We start from the raw sequence: 25,843 nt of genomic DNA, 5'->3' as shown, positions 1-25,843 counted from the left end.
TCCATGTGAGAAGCAAAGAGGTTACCCCCAAAAATAAATGGCCTCTTTCCAGCCATCACTATTAAAGGTGTTGTAAGGAACGTGGGAAGGCCGTGTGTCATAGTTCCAATGAATGCCAGTGAGAAATGGGTACCTAAGCACCCAAGGTGCCTTGGAAAATCCCAGACACTTATGAAATCAAGCAGCTCTCAGCTGTCCTTACATGTTCCAGCAGAGGCTGTCTCTCATTTGCAGGCTCCAGACTGTCTCTCTTTTCAGCGTGGGAACAGTGATGCTTCAAGGAGCGACGACACGTTCCTGGTGCATGACAATGTAAAACCCTTGCTGCTCTAAAAGCATCTATGGCCTGACATATGGGGACAACAGATCCCACTGAAGATAGGTTCATACTCTGGGTGTCAAAATGTTTCCCAAGGACTGGGCTTCCTGTTCAAGCTTTTGCTATTTTCCCTGGTTTATATTTTGCCACTCTTTTTTTTTTTTTGCATTCTTTTGCTGCTAGCTATTTTTCATTAGTATCTCTGGTCAGCAGGAACCTACCCTGCTTCAATTTTACAAGAATTTTGACAATTGAAATTGACCCCATCGTGTGTTTCAAAGTGAATCACAACAATTCTTCATTTATTACAAGCTTTGAATTGCTGAGACATCTGACCCAAATTATGGCTTCAGCTAGCATGAACAGGAATTTACTCAATGAAAATCAGTTCCTCCTAAAGAGTTTGTTTCATCCATGCAACATTTTTAAATTCAAGTTTGAAGACTAGTAAGGACCCTGTATTATCACTTACCACCAACTGTTGATTTCCTCCACTATTTTAAAAACAGATGGAAAACCAATTTCCCTGAAATTTCATTCATTTGTATCAATACTAAAAAAAGATTCAAAATAATAATACTTTAATGACTTAAAATGAAAATGGGAGATTCCTGTCCAACTCCCTCAGTTTCTTTTCATCCTTCCCATTTCCCTTTCCATTTTTTTAATGCCAGCAATGTTGCTGTCTATGCCTGTCTATGTCTGTGCTGCTGTTTCTATGTCTACAAGATTCAAAATGTAAGAATTTGCCTTGGGATTTAATTTATTTTTTCACCAGCTCAGAATTTGATCGCAGCTGAATCATCTCAGCAACAGGTCTTGCATCCCACATCAGATTCCAGAGAACGGGTGCAGTTTATCTGCAGACAGGTGTGCTGTCTCCATCCCAGGCTGTCTGAACCTGGGATGGTGGTACCCATCTGATGGTTGTCGAAGACCACCCTAGGTCGCGGGTTGACTTCGTGTGGTGGAAAAACTTCTCCTCCAACCCGTGCTTCCAAAGAAAGGCTCAGCGGTCTCTTGTTGTTCGGTCTCATGGTTGTTTATTGCAAGCTATCTAAAAGATTGTTTTCTCAGACTGCTGCGGTTTGCTCAGCAGCTCAGGCAGAGGCAGACATACCTCTGACACCCTCTCTGTCTGCTGTCTTCTTCTTCTCTCCTCCCACCCCTGGCTGCTGCTATCTTTTATATGGTACATTACGTGATACATGTTTACAGTTTTTCCCCAATAACTACTACCTATATTAAATGGTGCTTTTCTACTCTAAACCAATCTGTGCGTGCCAACATCACCGAGAACATGGAGGTAAGGAAGAAGAAAGAGGAAGGACAGGACCGGCCAAAATTCCTCCATCTTAAAACCTCTGACCCCCATGTACAAACAGAAAACCCCTGTACAAGCATTAAAACCCCCCTGTACAGCACTAAAAACTTCTTCCCTCTACTTTGTAACTACTTCTACTATAATATCTAAACTTTTGTGACTTCTTGTTCTTCCTGCAAGGTTGGTAAATCATTCCAAACTCAAAATCACAGCTGTTTCCAGCTGCCTGCCAGGGTCTCAAATGCTTCTGACCAGGGCCTGGAACCTCCAAAAATGTCTGAGGGACATTTTGAGTTCTCACAATGGTAGTACACATCTGCCCCATACTGAAGAATTTTACTGGGACCTCACTTGCCTCTAGACAGATGAAGTGCACTGATTTCAGCTCTAGGGTGCCTTCTGCCAGCCTTTCCTTAGCAGGCAAAACCCCATATTCAGGCTCTTCCAAGTACTGAAACTAGTGGCACAGGTCACTCAGAGCCCTTCTTGGCTAGCCTCACTTCTTGGAAGTCCTCCTGTTCTTGGGAAATCTCATCTCATAGCTTATTTCCTCTGGATAAAAAGAGTAAAAAAGAATGCAAGGCCACTTTAATTTCCTAGGAAATTATACACAAAAGTACCCTGAACTGTGATGTGCACACACCCAGTCTCATCCCTGTTTGTGAGTCTGAGGCAGCAGACAGAGCAGGAGCTGTGATGGAGACCTTGCAGCACTGTAATCCCCACTGATGTGCCCTGTGGACAATGCACACGCTCGCTGGAAAGCAAACACAGCTCTGCAGGGCCTCTTGCACCCTCAGAGTCTGATCATGTCCTGACACCTTCTTTTCCTGGCATCTCAGGGTCTCAGCAGTTTGTGCTGGGTTTCCACAGAAGAGTTTATATCTTGTTCAGACACTGTGCTGTGGGAGAGCACACAAGTCTTAACAACACCTTGTAAAGTCTCATGAAAGTGGTGCTGTGACACTCACCTTTTTAACTGTCCTGACAGCTGCAGCCTTAAATAAGGCAGCTGCCATAAATACTGATGAAAATACAGTAGGGGCTGCCACAGTGTGCAGCCAGAGTGACACTGGGTTGCTGGAAGGGCCACCCATGCCCAGAGGCAGAGTAACACAAGTGTCAATATTTCATAGCCTTTTGCCTTCTCTTCAAGTCAGGATACCATTGCAGTTAGAGGAACCCAGGAAGTGCAGGAAGGGCAGGAGGCAGGTCCCTAAACACAGGTGTCTACTGCCATTTTACACACCATATTTATATGTCTCTCCTCCTCTAACGTGCTTTGTCTATTGCACTTGGCTTTAATCCATCTGCACCAAAGTCCAGCCACATGCCATCTGTCACACTTTCACAGCATCAGTGACAATGGTCTTCTTGTGCACCACATCAGGTGCTCATCAATATTCTCCCTGCCTGTGTGTGATCAAAACATTCCACTTCACAGTTTGTCTGCCAAGTGTCATCATCGAAATGACAGCAGTCATGGCTGGAACAAAGCATGGTATTTGGTGACACAACTTGAATTTCTCTCTTTCCAACTCACCTCAGTGTTTCTGAGTGCCTATCTCAATGCATGTGGTTATTCTCAAGCCTATTTCAGAAAAACAGTTGCACTAAGCAAGAGTTTAGATGCTACAAATTTACTTGATGCTGAAAAGACAAGGTTTAAAATTAATTTGCTCCAGCACATCTTTGTACCAATGTATCAGTGTTATGTTTTAGCCAAAAGCTGGTGCCATGTCTCACCTCAATCTCCAAGGCAAATTTCCATCATGTTATTTAAGAGGGAAGGAATTGCTACATAAAAGAACGTCCAGAGTCCCTCAACAGCATTTGGTTCTGAGTGCATCAGAGAAACCTGCAATTGGCACTCTTGCCACTTACATGGGGCTTCTTTAGAAACAAGTTGTGAGAAGTCTAATTTTAATGGCAAAGTCTAAGGATGCTGCTTTAACTTCTCTTGTGATTAATGTTAATTAAGTGTCCTTCATATGTGTCTACTTTGTGTATGAGTTGTGAGTTTTTGGTCTGAGTGACAACCATCTTGGGTTACAGTTCTGAGACTGGGAGCAGGGAATCAGGGATGGTTTTGCTCTCACCACACCCTGAGAAGGATATGCTCATTTGGTTTTATGGATGATCTGAAGATGGTATAGGAGGGATTTTTTTCTGGATTTTGCCTTGCTTTACATACCTGATCAATGTATTGAGGTGCATGTCTCTAAACCTACAGCCTGGCAACTGGAAATTATACAGGCTAAAAAATGAAAACTGCTTTCTGTGTTGGACCAGTGATGGTGCTGGGGATTTATGACTATCAACCATTTTAGATTCTGTAGTTTGTCTGAGGCTCAGCAATTGACTCCTTTTCAGTTTCTGTAAAAAATATTTTGTGAGCTATTCAAGGTGTCAGTCTCTTCTTGGTGCATGTTCCAAGAGCTGACAGATTTATGTTTTGCCAGAGGTGCACTTGGGTAGACACAGTTACGCTGACTGTTTTACTGAGCAAGGAAGGGGAGCTTTCCTGAGTTGTGTTGTAGAACTTGCAGCTCTATCTTGACTGTATTTCTGTTCAGGAAGTAATTCCAGGTTGTTTATTGGTGTCTTGAGTGCTTCTTTTGATCAATGTAATATCTTCTTTAATTTTTATGTTTCTTCCATAGATATTATCTGTTCTTTTGGCAAATTGTTTAATGCCTGACCTTTTACTCTGGAGGAATGATTTGAAACACTCTTAAATAGATGCTACATGGAAAACATTTGGAACCGCATCCTCTCTGATCAGTAATTTAGCCTTGGCTGATATTTGGTAACATTTCCTTTCCAAGGAAAGACATAACTTATGGCTTTTTGGTGCCACACTCTCTGTGGCCCATTTGACAGGTTTTATTACAATGGTAGATAATTTATTTTCCATCTTTATTGTCTCTAACAAAGCTGTAGATAAGAATTTGAACTGGTACTTCATAGCTCATGTTTTATTTCAAACGTTTTCCTCCCATGACTTTCTATGACTCACCCTATATAAAGCATGTAGTTGTGGTACTGTGGAATTTCTCCTAAGGAGATGGATTTCTTTTGAGAGATGGCTTCTTCTCCATTTGGGAAGTATTGAAAAATATGAAATTGAATAATAATTTTCTGTAAGCAGCACATAGAAGTTCTGGGATCTGTAGAACTAACACTATCAGTCTTTTGATGAGCCTTAGGCACTAGCAAAGAGTACAAAATAGCAAAATCAGTCTTATAGGAGGTGTGGTATGACAAAGTTTGAGGTAAGTGGTCTGGGCTTGAGCTCCCAAATTTTTGCACCAACTCCCTTCTTTGCCCTAGGCTAAAGTGTGGGACACACAAGGGAAGTGGCAGTGTCAAGAGCTGGGAGGACCAGCTCTTCTTTGACCCACCATGTGAATTGACACACAGAGGAAGCCATGGCAGCCATAAAATGCAGCAGAAATGTGAATATATTGCACTATCTCACTAGCAACACCAGGCAGCTGAGACACACGGGTACACAGGCTGTGCTAGGCTCAGCTCATCCTAGAGACCAAAGGCACACAGGGGTACAGGCTGAGTTAGGCTCAGTTGATCCTAAAAGGCTTTGTGCACACACAGTTTATCACAAGGCTGTGTTTTTATGATCTCTCTCTCTCCCAGCAGGAGGCTCAAACATGTCTGTTAGAGTGTTATCTCTACACAGGAATTCTGCTTCTCGAAGCAGGCAGAGGATGAACAATACTAGGCATAATAAATGGAGTTTTCCCACACCAACTTTCTTTGCATTCCCAGCTGCAAGGTTCCAATTCCCAACTTCAAGCAAAAATCATTCTGGCCTCAGCAAATCCTCCAGTTTTAACCCTATCCTCCCAATACTTACATTTTACAGAACAGTGTCCTGTTCTGACAGGATCTCATCAGATCTCATTAAGATACTGGCAGTATCTCAGCTTTGGACCTGCATGGGTTGGGCTGGAGCTGCTTCTTTCCACACTGAGCCGTGACTCGGTCAGCTGTGTTCTGGGGTGGCACCCAGCACTCATGGTTTGCCATTAGCTTAAGATTCACAAGCTCTTTTTTCAGTTAGTTAGCTCTTTTCTTGGAGAAAAAAAGAGAAAGACACTTGGGAATAAGTTTTGCCACTTAGTTATCACCAGGCCTTTACCCTGAGGCTTGAGGAGAGATTGACAAACCTCCAGGGAATGAGGCAGTGCAGAGTTTTGTCTATTCTTTGGCTGCCATCTTTAGGCCAAGAATATGGCAAATAGATGGCAAACTGTGTGGTTTGGCTGTGAACCCTCATCGTTCCTCCTTTGTTCTCAGTAGGGTTTTGTCTTTGGAGCATTCAAATTTTGCCTAAAATACATTAGGTTTTTCCACCAGTTTGCTTTCTGTTGATGGTGGATGTCTTTTGATTATGAGCATCAAGGGTTCTCTGTCTGTATTCCAGGTGTTTTTGGAGTAATAGCTGCATTTTTCTCCTGTCTTCAGTTATTGTAAAGTACCTAGAAAATGAGACAGGGCTTGGCTCTCACTGAGTCTCTTTTTAACTGAGGCTTAGTAAAGAATATTGTGAAATTGCCTTTGTGTCCTTTCCATTTTGCTGGCTCTTGGCTGCATCTGAGTAAGCAAAAGTATTTGAAGAAGGTATCTGAAAAAATTGGAATCAGATGAAAATTAAAGTTTTCACTCAAAAATATGCACAGCCTGACATAGAAATTATTCAGATAATTTCAAAGTTGTCAAGGGGACTAGAACAAATAAAACCTCAGCCTAACATCCTGAAGACTGGGTGAAAATAACCTCAGAATGATGCAATCTCATCAAACCCACAAGGGGCAAACAAGGTGGCCTGAAGATGACAAAATCAAAACCACAGGGGATAATTTTAAAAGGTGTAGAATGGAGATGGGTAGTTATCAATTGATTGAAGGAAATTTCCATTGAAAATATATTGGTGGAAAAAAATGAACAAACTATATATGGAAAACAAAGAAGGTGAGTATTAGCTAAGATAAGTTTGTCAAGTATAAATATATTGAACTGGTTTGCTTTCCCTCTGCAACAGGAATAACATTTCTTGTGGAAAGGGCAAAAGCAAGAGTTCGCACATGATTCTAGCCAGGCCTTCCCCAGCACTATTTCATTTGATACTACAATTTAGGGAAGCACAGTTTGCATGGTTGGTTCTCTGTCTTTTCTAATGTAGAACCATGAGGAAGCTCACAGTACTCCATAGTAAATTCTGCTTTCTGAAAACATGCCTACTTCTCTTTGCTACATTTCAAAACCCCTTAGAGGCCTAAAGACAATATTTTCCCAATCACTGGTTCACAAAATCTACCACAGGCCCAGTACAAAACTGGTGACTACAGAGTAGCCCCTGCTGGTCCACTGCTCAGTATAAAACATATAGAAGTGGTTTCTACAGAACCTCATCTCTGTTTGCTCTGTCTTTAGGTAGTGAGCCAAAAGCAGAGAGGTCCCTGGAGTCATAAATCCTAGCTGGGAATTATCCAAGGGGAATCAATAAACTAATTTAAGAAGTTGAACTCATATCAATGGTGTTTGTCTGCTGACAATAAAGTAGATACCATTCTTATAAAAGCAAGACTACAGAATCCAAGACATAAGAAATTACCATTCTGCTCTACTCAGTGCTTGGCGACAGCTCATCTGGAATATTTCTTATGGTGGTTTGGCTTTCATCCCTGCAGATGGAGAAAGGCAAGGAAAAAACAGCACAATGACTGGTGATCTAGAAAATACAACTTGTGAAGGAAGATTGAAGGAACTGTGTTCTCAGACTGAAGGAAAAGAATATTTTAAAAGTCAGGAAGTTCTTTTATGTCCTTAAATTTATGTATAATGTTGCTTTACAAAGAAAATAAATAAGCTATTTCCCATATTCACAATGAAAAATAGTAGGCCTAATTTACTGCGAAGGACACTGAACATAAACATTAAGGAAAACATTACAATATTAAGGGTTGCAAGATGGGGCCCTTTGTTTTCCCTAAGGTTGCAGCTTGTTGAAACATGAGTCCATCAGGAAAGGAAAAAGTACACATCATTCAGGTGATGGATTGTATGGTCAATCCAATTGACTGGACACCAATGGATTGCTCTCAGAAGTCTCTTTACAGGCTCTATTTCTAGGAGCCTGTAAAGCTGTTCAGCTTAAGCTAGGATAATATTTTATAGCAGATTTCAGCCAGTCCTTTTGGCCAGGTATCTCCAGTTAAAGAGTCAGGATAATTTACAATAAGCAGTTTTTTATAATACTGATTTGTAGTACTATACTTGAAAACTACATAGATGAGACTATAAATCCAGATTGTAGTTGCTATTTTAGTTGCACCTGGGTTAAATTTCAGTTATGTCTTAGACTTTGTAACTTTGTCCATTTTTACCAGTACAGATCTGCTTGTAAATCTTTATGTGACTTGGAAACCTTGACTGAACTCAAGTAAGTATCTGAGTAGATATTTTACTCAACAAACTTTGTTGTCCCACTGTTCACACATGTCTGATTGTTTATGTACATGCTGAAAAGCACAGACTCCACCACTGATTCCCTAGGGATTCCACGGAAGTCTTTTCTCCATTGATAAAATTTTATTTTCCATATTCAACCCATTATTGATATACAAATTATCTTCCTTCTAACCCCCTGGCAATTTAATTCTTTTTGAAAAGCTTCAAAGGAATCCAACACGCATTGTGACTTTTCTCTCTATGGTATGACATTTTTCCCAACATTTACCACTGTGACTGCTAGTCTTAGTCTGTGCCATGACCCTGAGTGGAAGTCAGGATTGCTGATTTGTTTCCTGGATTAAAAATTGTGGTCACATCTATCATCTTCCATTCCTGTGGCATTCCAGCTGAGGTATTATTCCTAGATGGATTATATACCCAAGCAGTAGCTTTATGACTCAATATCTGAGTTACAGCTATATTCAGAAACCTGGTTTGAATAGCTTCCAGCCCTGGAGAGCTCCCTTGCTTGAAGTAACCTTTTACCCTTCCTGGTTTTTTTTTGTTGTTTGTTTTTGTTTTTTGGTTTTTGGTTTTTTTTTGTTAACTTCTGTTAGGTTCTACTGGCTAACCAAACTGACTTATTTGCCATATCAGGGATTTTTCAGAGTTTTTATTCATTTGAGAGATGCATTTACTCTCAATTTCTAAAATGGTGTCCTTAAAAGAACCTCTGGGATTCCAATAACCATATTATCCCCAGTTCTTTTTTAATTCTTTATCAAACAGCATCTTCATTTTTTCATAAATCTCTTCTAAAAATACAAAGTAAGTCAATTTTGTGGGGTTTGTGTATGTGTTTGTCTTTTTGTTTCTGCCAGAAGGCTGGATTTAATACATTATGAGCCCTTGTGTGGGGTTCTATGTAAATAGTTGCCCACTGAGCCACATGCCCTGCTGTGTCTTTGCTGCAGGTCCTCTAAGGTCACGGATACAGCGTGACTTTAATCCCTTTTAATTAGTTTGTGACACCGCTGAAGAGGATGGTCTCCCCTCTTTCTCCCTGCTACTGCTCCTTCCCCTGTGGATCAGGAAACAGAATTCAATAAAACTGTTTGACACTGAAAAGTCCCATTTGAAGCCTGCCGCCTTCCACTTCGAGAACAGCATGTGAAGGAGGGAGTTGAGCTGAGTAAAGCTCAGGTTTGGCTGGGGCTGAAAGTGCTGCCAAGAGCAAAACTTTAACAATTTGTCTTGGGCTCAGCTCTCACCCAGTCTCTTGTCCTGGCTTACTGCAGACCCGTTGGGAAACATGTCCTTTGATTTGTCACTTGCCATGCTTGAGCAAGAGGGCCTTTACTTGGCTCCTGAAAAAGCCAGTGTAAAAGTAGAGGAGGTTTATCAGGAAGAAGTTCACCACCTGTTGGAGGAGCAGCCTTTTGCACTCTTCCGCAGTTTTAGGGGAAAGGTTTTGGTCTCCGCAGCTGGTAATTTTTTTGCAAAGAGAAGGAGATTAAAAACATCATGCTTCTTACCACCTTTGCCAAAAGCACTTGAAAACAACTTCAAAGAAGAACATCCCTCCTCCACGCTCAGATTACAAAACATCCCTTTGTAGGGAATCAAGCCAGACCAATGAAATGGGGGAGAGACATCATCTTTAATCATTTGTTGCTCAGACAAACTCATGGGTAACATGAGTTTAGGTTAATTAAATGTTACTTTGTACTGACAAACTGAGCTTGTGCTAAAGCCTCAGGATTTGTTTGTGTGGCTAAAAGCTTGCACTCCCTCATAGTCACGGCATAAACCACAAACCTTCTAGCCTAGTAATGTGCAAACATAATAGCAAACAGCAAGATACAAGACCTGACCTCTTGGCTTGAGTACCGGCTTTGGGGAATAAGCTTCCCATGTCAAGAGCTGGTTATCTTCTCAAAATCCATTTTTTTTCTTTCAGGAAAGAATCATGCATTCAGTTTTTATCAACTTTCCCATTTTTGTTTTCTTTTTCTTTCTTATTTTTTTTTCAACTGCTCCCTGATCTGACTGGCTCAGTTAACTTGCTTTCTCTGCAAAAAGGAAAAATGGGGAGGAAGGAGAAAACAAGTCTTGCCTACTCCTTTTATGATTAGGGGTAAGAAGAACAAGTGTGGTATAGATGGAGAGCTCCAGTTGCTCTGCAGCTTTCCCACTGCTTTCTCATGTCTGTATGTCAAATCTTGCAAAGCTGAATGATAGCACAAAAATCCCACTGTCATGGGAGAAGCATTATTTCCATACAGTGCTACTTATTTGCTGCCTATCTGAAATAGCTCCTGTCATAGCAGAACAATTAAAGCAGAAGTTCAGTAGTTTCTTGGGCAGCCTTTTTTTACCTGGACTTTATTCTGGGCAGATCTTCCAAAGATTTCAAAAGGCTTCAGCTACAGGAAAGAACAGAGCTCAAAACTACCCTGTGGTGCTGTGGATGTCAAGCTGCTGGTGACAAGCCTGACTGTGAGTGCTGCCTCTAGAAAAGTGTTTCTTTCTACTGGGACACCACAGATAGCACCAGATGATGCAATGCAAATGCTGACTAATGTTGGGCATCATCTCCAGAACAGATCCAAACAGCCAGGTATCTGTATTTGCTGGCAAGTGGACATCAGGGTCCTAATTTCTAATATGTGCATATGGTGGAGCACATGGAAAGTAACCTAGTAAGTGCAGGGTAGTCACAGAATTGCCAACTACGCCATACAACCATCACACATCAGGCTCTTTCTTTATATAAAGGCATTGTTTTTAAAACAATTACATTTAAGAAATACCCACAGCTTTTTTGCTTGTTTGAACCCTTTAATAGAAAACAAGTAACAATTTCAAGCTTCTCTCTAGCTCATGACAGCTAGAATCCGAATTACTACTTTTAATCAATTCTGGGATTGTCCTGCGTTTGCTGGGCTGTGGGAGTCAGGGCTCTAAGAGACCCTCTGGTAGCATAATTACAATAAAATGCCTCAGTTCCACGGAGCACACCCTTGGCAGTGGAAGGGCAGATCTGTTTGTGAATTTCATTCTAAATAGCTGTTGGATTTAATTCTCTTCTGCTTCAGTTATTTACATTCAGGCAATGTGTGCCTCTCCAGGGATGAGCTCAAGCCTCTCCCACCAGCACAGATAGTCTGGCTTTCAGCCTGACCAGCAAGGGCCATGGGAAACCCTGAGAAGGGTTTGGCCCCACTACCACACAATATTTCTGTTGTCTTGTCACTCAGGAAGGTGCAGAAAGCTGACAGTGCAGCTTTCACATGGGACCTTTTGTGGCAGGGCTGCTCTCTTTTAAAGCATCTGGGTGCTTTGGAACACTTTTGAGCTGGCATTTGCAGAGACAAGAACTGAAAGTCAGCTTTTAATTCAGTGTGTGGGAAATGAAAGCCTGCCAATGCTGTGACCAACATGTGTGTTTTTGCATCAAGACACCGAGCTCAGGACATGGGTTTCATGGAGGTGAAGTGCTGGTAATTTTTATCATAAAGCTGATAAAGGTAAAATGTAGGCTGTTAGCCTATGGCCAACCTCAAAACCCAGCACCCAGTTACAAAGCAACTGTGTCCTGCCTCTGTGAGGTTTCTATCAGGGCAGCTTTATTCCAAGGTAATAATTTTAAGTATCTTTCACATGGTCAGGACCCTTGGGCAGAGGCAGTACAAATGCAGCTCTCCAGAGCACAGAAGAGACCAGGATAGAGGGAGTATAACTCAGAAGGCCAGCAGAGCTCCAGACTGTGTTCCCAGAATTATTCTCGCTTTTCATCCAAAAACTAGAGTGCAATGTGTAAGCAAAGCTACCCTCTGCCCTGAAAGCACTCTCAACCCTTAGCTACAGGCTCTTTCTTGCTGAAAATCTCTGATGTGGGTTTGAATATCCGCCAGCTGAGAAAAGCTTAAAAGGCACGTGCCACATTTCCTGAGCATGTGTTCAAACCACTAATACAAAATTCAGCATTACCACCAATGCCCTTTTTTAAATATTTTTCCTTCTTTTTAAGGATGCAAAGAACTTGTTTGGTTCTGAAAGGCAACATGCTATCACTTAGCCTCAAAAGAGGACCCAGGTTTGGGTGACCACAGTCTGGAGGAAGGGACTAGACCTTTCTCAATATGTCTATTGAAGGTAAATTGTAAAGGCACCTTAACCCATAGCATGCCTGGTTTCTGATCCTCTTTAAAGGGTGCCAAACCTCATCTGTCTCATGTATCAAAAGCATGAGCTTCAGGTTCTGGTTTCCATGTCAGTAGCCCTGAGAGGCTGCTACAGCCTTGCAGTCCCACAGCACTCTCAGGACTCCAGAGCCAGTCGTGCAGGCAGGGTAGAATGGACCAAGGATCCACTTTCAGCTTCTCAGCTTGTATGGTGGACCATACAAGAAGCCACTTTCAGCTTCACAAAGCAGCACCCTGATGGCTTCCCCCAGCATCCAATGCAGACTAAAGCTTGGATTTGAATTTTGGAAATATTACCTCTTGCTGCTAGGGAAGTATAATAGAGCATTTAAAAGGAAATAATGAGTGATTATGCAATTGAAATTTAATAGAAATTATGCTTCTGGTGTCAGATACTTCATAACACCACCAGAGAAATATATGTTTAATGAAATTATGCATTTTAATAGATGCTATTGCATAGCAAAATTCTGATTCGTTTCCTTTTTAATAAATCACCTAAGAATTTTCCACACAGATTGAAGAGGCTAACCTGACCTGGCAGTCATGAAAGAGAAAGTGTATTTTTAATGCAAAGCAGTCTTGTCAAAGGATTTACTTTCAGAATACTGTTTTTGTAGGAAAAAAAATACTATTGGTAAGAAAACCTCATGTATTGTCATTCTAAATATAAATCTGCTTTCTGGAGGAATACTGAGTAATCTGTTCTGATCTTCAGGATGAAATATTATTTTTACTTCAGCTCAAAACAACACTCAACCCTTTCATGGTCCAAGTTAAGATAATCATCTTGCCCACTGCAGACAGAAAGAACTTTTCTAAACCAATATTAGAAAAATTGGGTTTTCATTTCAGGAAAAATGTAAGAATCATGCTTCTCTTTAGATTGAGTACTTGATGATGCTAAAAAAAGAAAATATAACAGATGAATAGTTATCTTGTCATAATCTAAATGTGCTTTATTCTCTGAGGACAACATCAAATCCAAATAACTTTTCAGATTCCCTGAGCAATGCACCAAGCCCGTCAAGGTCCCAAAAAAAAATTCAAGTGTATTCACCAAACAGGTCACCATGGGACTGGGATCATGCTGTGAAGATGGTAAAAATCTATGTTTTATTATAAATTTCTGTGCAAGTGTTAATTGCAGGGACTCTCCTGCTTTTTAAGTTTTTCTGAAGCTGATACCTGCCAAGAAACACTGTTCCACAATCAGCCAGACTGATAAAGCCTGATAAAGCCTAAAGCTCCATGTGGATCCACCTCCCTGCTTAAGCCATGCTGCAGACTTTCCAGAGAGCCCCCATCTCCTCCTTCTCCTTCTCTTCTCCCATGCTGCAGACTTTGTGCTCAGTTCTCCCCCACTGCCTTCTCCCAGCAGTGCCCTCAGCACCCCAAACTGCTGGGGTTAAGAGCTGCAGGCTTTTCAGCAAGCAGGGTGAGGATAAAATTGTTCATCTGGTGGGAGAAGCAGAAATGTTGTCCATCAACATCCCTCCAGGTGTTGTGCTGAGCCAGGCACACTTGGATCCAGAATCTCCACATCTGCCTTGCCACAAGGGATGCCTTTCCTCATACTAGAGAATGAGGAACAAGCTGATATCACACCTTCCTTCAGCACAAGCCAGAACCTGTGTGAATTTGTCTGTGAGGGACACTGCACTTCGTTCACAGGATGGTTTGTCCTTAGAAATATTTCACAACTATTAAAGAAGAAAAAGGATCCATGCCATGAGCTCTGTCTGCAAACTCTCTCCCACTTCTTGGCAGTGGAATTTATTAGTGGTGCTTTTGCACCATCATGCTCTCCCAGGATGAAATGATCAGTTGTTTTAGTTGTTTCTAATTAACACACAATTTTAAATAAATTTTCCACATAAAATAGATTTTTACATTCTTCAGTAGTGCCAGATGGACAGAGCCATCTGTCAGAGATTAACATTCACTAAAGGACAGCTAGTATTCAAAAAAATTAACAATAATGTAACATTTTAAAAAAATTTTGCTTCGTACACTGGTTGAACAAACAATTGCATGTGAAGCTGCTCTTATTTTTAAAGATCATAATTTGTGAATGCTTTTATAGTACTTCACTGAATTTGAAACACAAGATCGTTGGATGATTGGCCCATTTTTACAGCTTGGGGACATTTCTGAGGGTATCAGATCTGGGGTGATACTGCATAAAAAAATTGGAGAACTAGAAACCACACAGCCATCGACAAGTCATGAATTGCTGCAGGTAAGAGTGAAGCCCTGAATGAAGTGTCGTTTCCTTTGAATTGAGAAGAACCTGGATAAAAGTTATCAAAAGCATTGTTTACATGATGGACATTGCTATTACTCCAGACTCCCTTCTGGAGTTCTTGTTTGTATTTTTTCTCCTCACTGTTCCACCACCAGCCAAAGCTTTGCACTGAAGGCTCACAAGTCCAAGCCTTGGCACAAAGGGCTGAGGGAGAGGCCCTTTGGCTGTCACAGCCCACTCTGGTGCTGCACCCCTTGGGCCACTGCAGCCTCCTCCTGCCTTGGGGACTGCTCCCCCAGGGCTGCCCTGCCAGCTTCAGCCCATTTTGCTAGCCCTGCAGCAGTGCCTGGAGCCTTGCAGAAGCTGCCCACCCAGCTGGTGCTACAGCCAGCAGTAGGTACATTATCCTCTGTGGAGGGGAAAGGCAGAAGGTAAATCCTCAGCTTTCCAAAAGCTCAGCCTGCTTTTTCAGTGTTAGCAGCCCAGGGTAAAAGATCTTCCTGGCACCAACATGCTGAAGAGGTTTGGCTTGTTAGGTGCAGGGACTTATGTAGTCTCTGCATGGTGTAACACTTTATGGGCACTGGAGATAGGACTTGCTGAACCAGGTTGTCCTTTCCTTCCCATATTTCTATCACTTAAATCTATCAATGTCAAATTTGTCTAATTTTCTTTCTATTTCCACTGGAGGGATGAAGCCGTGATTGGACAGCTGACAAAACTGCCAACAAAAGACTGAGATTTCAGGGTGCTTAAAAAAAGAGAAAGCTACCTAAACTTATTTTTAAAGACCATTTCAATAAATAAACCATTTTCAAACTTGTTATATCTAATAAAAGACCTGATAGGTATTTCCGCCACTGGCAGAAACTACCTGAGAATTTGGGCTAAGTGACCAAGGTTTCACAAAATTGATCAAGGGCAAATGGAGACTAGCTTAATAAAGGAGGGACAGAGAAGAAAGACAACTGCAGACCAGTTGGCTGAACTTTAGAACCCACAAAAACACTGTAAGAACAAATCAGGCTACTTGCACATACATAAAATGTGCTAAGCAGATAAGTGATGGCAAATAGAGATTAATGAGGAACTAACATTTCAAACCTTTGCAGGTTCCTTATTTGAGAGAATAAAAATGGAAACTATAATTCGACATAAGCAATAGATGTGCAATTTCTTATATGGGGTGTTATACGGGGAGGTGACTTGAGTCTGCATGACACCATTATAAGGACAGTTCAGAGCTGGTTAGAAACCTTGCTTCTAAGAGTCATTGCCAGTAAATTTCTTGTCAAACTAGAAGGATGTATTAAGTATGGATTTCACTGAAGCCAGTCCATGGTGCTACATTCTATCTTCATTAACAGATACTGACCTCCTGATATACTATTGATAAATTTGAAGATGATGGATAGGGTAGGACTTCTAGCATACAAGAGATAGCCTAGGAATTCAAAGTGATCTAGCCAAACTGGAGAAAGTATCTGAAAAACAGGAGGCAGTTTGATAAGGACAAGAAAAAGTGCAAACCTGACATGGTTTTCTAGAACAGCAGATATTTAACAAGGCAACACTTGGTATACAGTTGTTCTGTTGAATTTAGGTGTCAGTGTGTGTCACAGTGACTTGTTGCTAAGGAAGGGGAAGCATCATCCTGGGTCACACTGTGCAGTGGTGACATGTGAAAATATGAAGTTATACTCCCCCACACTTGGCACCAGTCTGGTCTCAGCACAAATGAGTCATTTTGGACGCTCCAGTTTGAGGAAGTGTTGACCAGCAGCCTTGAGGAAAGCACCAAGAGCAACTAGTCATGGTGTAGAAAAGGATGGAGAGAACTGGGGCTGTTCCTGACAGGGAAGAGCAAAGTGAGATTAGATACAATCAGGTCTTCACAATCAAAACCAGCAGCTGAAAAGGAGGTAGAAGAGTTTAGTAAGTCTGCTGGGATAGGAAAGTAAATAAGATTAAATTGCAGTGAAGATAGCTCAATCCAAATGCCTCCCAGAAAAGGCAACCAAGCCCTGGCAGGACCATACTGGGGGCTAGGGATCACCACACCAAAGATTTTCCATGAACACAGTGGGGAAACATCTGCCACAGGCAATTTAAGCTTAATTCAGGGCATCCTGAATGAGAGATGGGTGGTGGACCTCCCAAATATCACATAATATAACATTGCTACCTCACCAAATGCCTGCAAGGGCAGCAAGGCTGGTGAAGAGTCTGGAACACAAGTCCAGAGAACAGCTGAGGAAGCTAGGGTTGTTTAACCTGGAAAAAAGGAGGCTCAGGGGGGACCTTATCACTCTCCACAGCTGCCAGACAAGAAGTTGTAGTCAGGTGGGGGTCAGTCTCTTCTGCCAGGCATCCAGAGACAGAATGAGAGGACTCAGTTTTAAGCTGTGCCAGGGGAAGTTTACTCTGGACATCAGAAAAAATTCTTCACTGAAAGAAAGAATGATTGGGCACTGGAATGGGCTGCCTAGGGAGGTGGTGGAGTCCCTGTCCCTGGAGATATTTAAAAAAAGACTGGATGTGGCACTCAGTGCTATGGTTTAGTTGACAAGGTTGTGTTTGGTCATAGGTTGGACTTGATGATCTCAAAGATCTTTTCCAACCTAGTTAATTCTGTGATTCTGTGTAAAGACTCAGAGGTCACTAATGTCTTTCTGCTATCAAAAGGAAGCCGAGTACCATGGTTTCTACTACAACAATGAGGAATCTCAGGCATAGATCCTTGCTTGGATGAAAATTCAACATCAAGCACAGAGCTGGGCAAGAAGGCCAGTGCACTCTCACACAGAATATGCAACCCCATCATCAGGGGTCTGGAAGAGCAACTGCCCAGCTTTGGATAAAATGATCAATACTAGAATCAGGGCTTATTTTTGTGTCAACATCATGTCGCTCAGGGAAGTATTCAAGAAAAAAATGGAGTTGTGTTTACAGAACAGTTTAGGAAAAGTTGAATTCCTTTCATGAGGTGTAGACATGAGAGAAACTTGGAAGATTTCATTGCCTTTCATTTACATGTAAAATTGATGCACCCCTCTTACTCTATTTTTCAGAAGGTGAGGTGTTTGTCTGCAATGCCAGAAGGAAGAGGGCAGCTAAAATAAGACTTAATTCTTCTGATCTACAGATGGGAGGGCTGAATAAGCTTTGGCATACTTTGAAACATCTCAGGAGAGCCAAAACAGAATGCTACTCCTAAAACATCTTTACAAAACATTTTGAAAGCTAATGATGAAAAACAGCCCATGGCAGTGACTGTACCAGTACCTGACTGTACTGTATCAGTGACATTGAACCCAGAGTGTCAAGGGTTACAACTATCCCACATCATATCTGGACACTGTGCCTGGTATTACTCCCAGTCAAGAAGGACATCAAAAAACTGGGGGCAGCCCAGCAGGTTTGGGGGTGGGGGGTTAGATAGTTATAGGATTGGAGACCTTGACACATGAAGAAAGGCCAGAGGGATTGGGACATTCAGCCTGGTGAAGCGAGGGCTTGGGGGGATTCCATTCCTGCCTTCCAGTGTTAGATATTGAGAGATTATGAAGGCACTCTCTTCACAAGGATTCACTGTGATGGGCAAATTTTCTCTCCAGGCACAAAACAAACCTTTCCTGTGAGACCAACTAAAGGCTGGGACAGGCTGTCTGGAGGTGTGGTGCCATTTCCCTTGATGGAACATGCAGGGCTTTGTTTGGCAATGCCCTAGATCACCTAAGGCCCTGCTTCTAACTCACATAGGTCCAACTGCACTTTCTGACCCTGGTCAGTCTGGGCTTTCCCCCTCAGTTTTTGTTTCTCTCAGCGTAACAAGATGCTGGAGAGTCCAAGACACACTGTCTCTTACCTCTGTTTTACCTTTCCTCCTATTAGGGTACAGCTCTGCACTAGCAATAGCCAGCATCAAAAGAGCATCTTTAGCACCCTGTCAGCTACACCCATGCAAAAACAATATAAACACAGACACAGTAGCTGCAGTACCCATTTCAGCACACATCTTCCTGCCCCTGGACAGACAGCAACACCAGTGCTAGGTCTGAATTCCTTGGTAAGGACTAGTGATGGCACACTCCAGCACATCAGGAGCTGCCAGGGCCCAGATGCTCTCCAGTGATAAAAACAATCCAGCATGGAAAGAGAAAAATATAAATTTCAAAATTTCTTCACTGGGCCAACTCTGTTCCAGTCAGTTGGGGAAAAAGTGGAAGTTCTCTTTTTTCTTTTCTATTTTTGTCTTTTCCAGCATGACTTTTTAGACACTCACCTTCAGACTTCATTCTGGAATGCTGCTTAAGTATAAATTAATCTGGATCTGGCCTGAGATTTCTCTTTCAGATAAATACGAGGTTAGCTAAAAGAAACTAGTTATGGAAAAACTCATATGTCAAGAAAATCAAGATGTGTTAATTTTTTTTTTAAATCCCAGCAGCTTGACTCCTATTCCTGTTTTTAGTGAACAGAATAATCTTATAAAATTAACTGAAGATCAGATAAACAAAACTTCTGCTTAGGGCTAGATAGCATGGACATTTATCTCCAGATACAATTTGAGTGCATCTTCTTCATCTTTGCTTTTGTTCCACTGCATAGGCTGCCAGTATCCTCTTCCCACAGACTCTCCCCAGGTTACAACAGCTGAGACCTGCCTCCCGCACCACTTTCTTGAGCGGTTCCAAATCTTCTTAAGAATGTGAAGTTTGATCCATCTCCCATTGACTTCAATGAGAGCTTGGTCAGACGCAGAGGTATTTTTTCAAGCTTTGAAAAGGTAAGTATCTGTACAGAGGTAGGATGCTGAAAGATACACGGCTTGGTGGGTGTCCCTCATCTCCATGGGGGGAACCCTCCACTTGCCAGGCTACACCAAACTCACAGATCAAGGTCTTGGGGTGCAAGGCTGGGGGATGCCAGAGGACACTCACATCCCTCCTGCTGTCCCCAGCTCGCGCAGTGCAACAGATCCAGCTGCCCCTTTGAGCCCATGTTGCCAAAAGCCATTGGATCCTGGACACCTTTAACAATAGCAAGAGCATGTGAACACTTCCCAATTGCAGTGCCACTTACAGCAAAACCTGGGAGAAATCCTTCCATCACACAACTTGGAACCCAGGCTGCCAGGTTATCTTGAACTGAAGAACACCCTTCCTGAAACACCCCAGAGACCAAGTGCTGCAATTTGTGCAGGACTCACAAAACGTGCACTGGTTACAGCAGAGGCACAGTGGGAGCTGTGCCATTGCTTCTCTCGGAGCATTTGGTTATAAGCTTTGTCAGCTGAAAGATTTGCACGTAACAGATGCGGTTACCATTTGTCCTGTAGTTTGTGACAAAGGTAACTAAGGATTTGCATTTAAAACATAGAGGCTGTTGGAAAAGGGGCTTTTGGATGTGGGCCAGAAGCTCAGGACAAGCTGTAAGAGGCAAGGCTGTATGTGGTATTTCGCAGATGACAGTGGCGGTGCCGGGCGGCCGCGCTCCCACACTGACACCTAGCGCCAGCCAGTCCTGCTGCTCTCCGCGCCTTTCTGCTGCTCGCACTCTCATACCTGGGGGGGGCTTTTTCTTTTCTTTAACTCTTGGGGAGTTGTTTGGGTTCCTGCAGTTTTGATTAGTTTTTTTTTTTTTCTGTAAATGAACAAGAGACTAGCTGCATAGTCTCCATAACGCAGATTTACCTACCACAACATGCATGTTTTCCACTTACATGGAATTATTTTCCCCCATCAGCCCAGCGCGTTGAAGTTGACTTGGAAATATGTGGGGCACTTGTCAATAATGCATCCCGTTGCCCTGCTGCCCGTCTGATGGATGCAACACTGAGCCCATTCCAGAGCTATGTGCTTACATACAACAACCAAGTCAGTTTATTTCACAACAGCTTGAAATAAGCATTTGGTTACATCACAGCTCTGCAAACAGAAAACCATTCTTTACAATGGAGAAATATGCTTTCTCCCTGAAAGCAGCTGTGAGGCCAGATTGCATTTCCAGACCACCCATTTACAGCAAATATCTTACTGACAGATTCTTTGTAACACCAGCTCTTTGGATTGTGATCATAAAGAAAAATAAATTTTACCAGTAAAAAATATGCATTAATTAAATACTTATTCATCATAGCTGAGCTTAAGGGCTCACTCTTCAAAATCTTTATAACAGTTCTGGAGACAAATGAAAAGTAGTTTAAGTCTCAGCTGACGAAACCCAGGGGATGGTTTTCCCTAGCTGCCCACACAGACCAGGAGCCCAGACAAGGTTCTGCAGCCCAGGCACTAAGATGCCAACACTCCACTTTCTGCTGCAAGAGGTCAGCAGAAAAATAAACACCTTTTACCAGAAAAGGGACTTTGTTGCACTGCAGTTTTCAGTCTTGTGAAGTTACACTCACAAGCTCAGGAAAGTAATTTCTCACTTTTTAAAAACTCACTAGAGGAAAAAAGAAATCTGAGACACTTAGGTTTGTAGAGTTCTTAATTTGATGTTTAACACAATGTTTTATTCTTTGTCATTTAGGTCTTTGTCATATACAGAGCAGATACAGGATCACTCAAGTCTAAAGTTTCATTACTGGCTTTACTCACTGCAGAATCTGAGGTCCTGGCTAATTCTTTTAATGAGATTTAAACCAAGAACAAAACATATCACCTTAGAAACCTGGGGAGTATGGAGGTCTATCTGTCACCTTTGTGAAAAGGCAGAGATGCCTCTATTTACCTTCATAACTTAAAGATTTCAGCACAGGATTCTCACTCCTGAATTTCAACAAACTGAGCTCCACTTGACAAGATACCTCCAGCATGTTTTCTCTTTGAAGCGGCAGTAACAGGCTGTTCACTACTGCACCTGAAACTGCACTGCACAGTGCTTGGCAGCATCTCAGCTCCCAAACCAGATAGCTGATAGCAGGATAGTTGCTCTTATCAAACTTGAAAAGCAACTGTTTTCTTCCCCATCTTCTCCTCATTTCTCTGCCCCTTCCAAAGAGATCCAAGCATCTAACCAACACACCCTCCTGCAACCTGCAGGAAAACAAACTGATGTAATTGCTTTCTTAATTCAGATATATCAGTACCACAGCATTTTCATTCCTGGGGCATAAGCAATGGGAAAGATGCCTGAGCCTCCGGCAGTAGGGGATGCACATACTAAAGAGGCAGCAGAAAAGACATGAAGAAACAAACTGAGTTTTCAGCTAATCCTGGCATAAGATAACCCCCAAATAACATCAGGTATTTGGAAGTTGTCTGTAGGGACAAATTGTTTCCAGAATTAGGCAAAATCAAGTAAGAAAAAAAATAAAACAAACTTTAGAGACAATAGACTGTGCATTACTGAGAGAATTGAGTAATTTCACCCCTACAGACTAATTCCAAGTCATGTTTTGCAACCATCTATTGAAAAGGCCATCTGGCTACACTGTGGATCCTAACCCAAAACATCTCAAAGCTTTGATATACACAGGACCCCCAAATTCATACTTGGTCACACAAAAGATCTTTTCAAGGCTAACTTTCAGGAAGTTTTGCCACTGATGTAGGAAGGCAGAGGGATTTTCAACATTTCTCCAGAAACACAATAGTTCTGGGAATTTTTTGAGAGTGGATCAGATGTCAGTTAGCCCAACTCAGCCTGAGGAAATGGCAACTGCAAATCATAGTGACTATTTCAGAGCCAAGTTTCCTTTGATGCAGAGCTTTTTGTTTTTCCTGAGGGAATAAAGGGAAAATTAGAAACAGGAAATGACAAAACCCTACAGGTACAGAAACAACAAGCTGAAGTACTGTGTGCAAGTGTCCAGCATCCTCTTCTCCCTCCACCCATTTCACTACTTGACATGTCAATCCAAAATTCCTAAGTAAAGCCTAAAGAAATATGCAAGACTCTTCAGACACAGCAACAAGCCCCTGACTGGGAACCAGTGAGAGCAAGAGCTGCCTAAAAAAGTGAGGGCAAGCTCAGTATTTCTGAGGGCACTGAGAAAGGAGAACTGCACTGGAGTAGAAGCCCAGCTTGAGAACACTGGATCAAAGCCACTGGAGCAGTGACCTTTAAAATAAGCAAATACAACCAAACTGTCACTGTAACTTGACAAAGGCTGAGAGTTGGAGCAGCTACACCCAAATCACTCCATGCCAAGAGTTCCAAAGCAGGAGGTGGCTCCCAATGTCCACAGAGGCATTCACAGAGGCCCCGCAGAATGATGCAGTTTCTGCCTCTGCTTCCTCCTATTTCTGCTGATCTAAACACAAAGCAGTGGAAGACCTATTATGCCACTTCAATGTGAAAAACATTGAACTAAAGAACTATGAACTCAGTAGACAGTATTGAAAAAAACTTTTTAGGCAGTATTTAAGGGAAACAAGATACATAAAGCTCCTTTGTGAACAACATGAGAACAGAAAAACAGAGGAATATTTTAATCAGCATTTTCATACGGTAAACATTTCTCTAAAATGCCAACATTTTAAAATGGCAATCAGGTCCCTGGCTGGATTTCCTACACCAAAAGAGTGGTGAAAGCTCAGGCATCCTATACATAGAAGAAACCTCCAGAATAGTTAACAGGACTTAACAGTAAGTATTGTCTAAACCAGAGACTTTTTGTCCCAACATGCTATATACAAATGTATATTTAAATTAGAATAAAATGTGTGGTAAAGCTAAAACAATGAATTAACACTATTCAGTGAAGATTTTTCAGAAGATTCTGCTTTTCCTCCTGACACATCTTAAACACACCAGGAAACACAGCACTGAAATCAACTCCTTCCAAGCCCACCAAAAGGAAAAAAAAAAAAAACCCAAGTTCTTTTAAAATCAGGTATTTCTTGCTTTAAAAAAAAAAAAAAAGAAAAAAAAAAAGGCTTTTACAAGGGCTTTTTAAGTTACAACAGGTTTCATGAAGCTTTAAATTTCTCTCTGAGCGGGTTTCTGAATTGTCATTGCTGGTTATTACTAGTAGGCACAGAAATTCCCATTTTAATTAGAAACTTTATTTTGAAATACATTGTACAATTTACATGTGAAGTGTTTTCAATATAAGATTTTAATAACATTACGCTGAGCAAAATGGCTGACCAATTTCCTCAAAGGTCTTCCAGTTATGGGCTTTTTTCATTAAAACTATCTTACAGAACTAAGATGCAACTTAGGCATTTGTATTGAGAAGCTAATTGCTATGTTTACCTTAGGGAGAAAGTATATACTTAACTGTTCCAATTAACTGTATGTTTCAATAATGATGTTAAACATGTGGCATAAGACTGAAAGAAACCCAAGCCCTAATTAAACTTGTATTCACCAAGGATTTTTAAAAAACACTTCATGATCAAACTACTTTGTTAATAAGGCACAGTCAGACAAGTATTTGCAAAGACTGGCTACCAATTCAGTTTTACCTGCACAGCCTTCTTGCTGGTCTGTCAACAGTAATCTGAAAGTTGTTTTCCCTGTCTGCTGCTGAGACTTTCCAAGAACAAGGCAGAGCAGTAAGGCAACTTAAAGAACAGGCATGCACAGGAATTTGGCATTTGGGATGGATTTTGAACATCTGCAAAGTAGTTCATTTTATAAATGGAGCATTCACCTGCTATTATTAAAATGGTGGCCAACTGTGATAAGATAAATAGAAGTGATGCAAGCAGAGGGCATTTTAATAGGAATTAACAAGATGTCTGGTATGCTTTCAGCTAACACTTTGCATGCAGCAATTCCCACAACTTTCAGAGATAATCTAAATTTAATTCTGAAATTCCCCTCTGCCACTTGGAAAAGCTGAATGTACCAGGAAGTTTCTTAATAGCAGGTGAAATATCAAGGAATGAAATCTCCATTTAGATAATGAGCCAATACTGCATCCTACTTTGCATTTCTTATTAGAACAAAAAGGAAGTCTTTGGGAACGAAAACAGAAATAATTACATAATTATTTTGGCTGCAAGAAAGTTCAAGAACTTTTAACATGGGATGTTTTAAAAACATGAAACAAGTCTACCCACAGTCAAAGAATAAAAAATACAAATGAGGAAAAAAAAGAGAAGCCTTACCTTCCCCTTCCAAATAACCTTTGAGGAATAATTGCTTGAGATTAGCATTGTATGGCTTCTGTGGCCTATGAATGCCAGATAGATACTCTAAGAATTATCATTTTCAAGCTACTGCTTGTTTTCAATTTTTAGTAACTTCAAACAAAAATACATTGTCTATTTCACTTGAATAATAAAACTGAGCTTAAAAATCATTAAAAGTGTATTGCTGATACAAATTTGTATCACATACTTCATAGATTAATTATGAAACAAAAAAGATTGACTATACAAAAAGTTTTCCAAATTCTTTTGCACAGGTGAACTCATAGTGCAGGTTTAAGATAAAAAAAATCTGTAAATGATGTCATCAAAAGATGTTGAATACAAAATACATTCTGAAGTATTTTACAGAATGGCTGAGTTATCAAGCATAAGAACTGAGGATAAAGAATGTTAATGACAAGCAGCCACATACAGAACACAAAGCAATAAGTTTAAATCAGACTATTTTGGTTTGTGTAGCCCTTTATTAGCAACTAAAATAGAAGATATCTGTTGTACATCACGGGTAGTAACTGACTATACTGGAGTTTTATTATATTCTAATACAGAATCATTTATAAATGCATTGTTTTCCTTTTTTTTCTTTTATTAAAAAGCTTCCACCCCCTTTTTCCCCCCTTTTTCCATTTACAACTTGCAAAACTATTCTGAAAGCTGAGTATATGTGCACAGGTCTGCAAAGAGTGCAAATTTAGGATATGGTAAATACTTTACATGTTTTGTTTTTAAGGACAGTCTACCACCATGCCTTCTTAGCCATTATCTTTATCTTCAAAAAAAAAACCCAAAAAAACAACTCTCACAAAAAGCTCCAATACCAGTCTTCCTTTCACTGTCCTAAACAAGAAAGCATTTTTAAATGAGTTGAAACTAAAGAAGGACTACACCTACTAGAAAAGAACAGAGTTGTATTAGTTTGAGGTTTCAGTATACCCAAAGACCAGGGACTGTGTCTTTGTAAGGGCTAGGCTGGGACCCCGAATACAGAATGTGTGCAGGTGCCATCCCTGAGCATTCAGAAGTTCAGTGGACCATAAGTGCTCCAGCTGCATAACTCACTGAGCTGTCTTGCCAGTTTCGACACTGGCTTGACTGAGCATAATTCAAAAATGAAAAGCTCATATTCATTCCATTCTTCTGGAGCTCGTTGATAGC

The 25,843-nt window shown here is 41.2% G+C and overlaps 1 protein-coding gene and 1 long non-coding RNA gene across 2 annotated transcripts in view; one reads left to right on the top strand and one right to left on the bottom strand.

Annotated features, from left to right (window-relative positions):
* The window catches only part of LOC146767964 (uncharacterized), a 57,590-nt gene extending 32,070 nt beyond the window's left edge, over positions 1–25,520 (top strand). The window contains exon 4 of the long non-coding RNA XR_014954409.1: positions 1–25,520. This exon is cut by the window's left edge and continues 2,930 nt beyond it. This is a non-coding gene — a long non-coding RNA (uncharacterized LOC146767964).
* Positions 25,133–25,843, bottom strand: part of MEMO1 (mediator of cell motility 1) — a 29,357-nt gene continuing 28,646 nt past the window's right edge. Inside the window, exon 9 of the mRNA XM_021545463.3 lies at positions 25,133–25,843. Coding sequence (XP_021401138.1) covers positions 25,712–25,843 — 132 coding nt within the window. The 3' untranslated portion in view covers positions 25,133–25,711.

The sequence above is a fragment of the Lonchura striata genome, chromosome 3, assembly GCF_050655825.1.
Source record: "Lonchura striata isolate lonStrDom1 chromosome 3, ASM5065582v1, whole genome shotgun sequence".
Classification (NCBI taxonomy): Eukaryota; Metazoa; Chordata; class Aves; order Passeriformes; family Estrildidae; genus Lonchura; species Lonchura striata.
The sequence above is the reverse complement of the archived record's forward strand: the minus strand, read 5'-3'. Positions and strand labels throughout refer to the sequence as shown.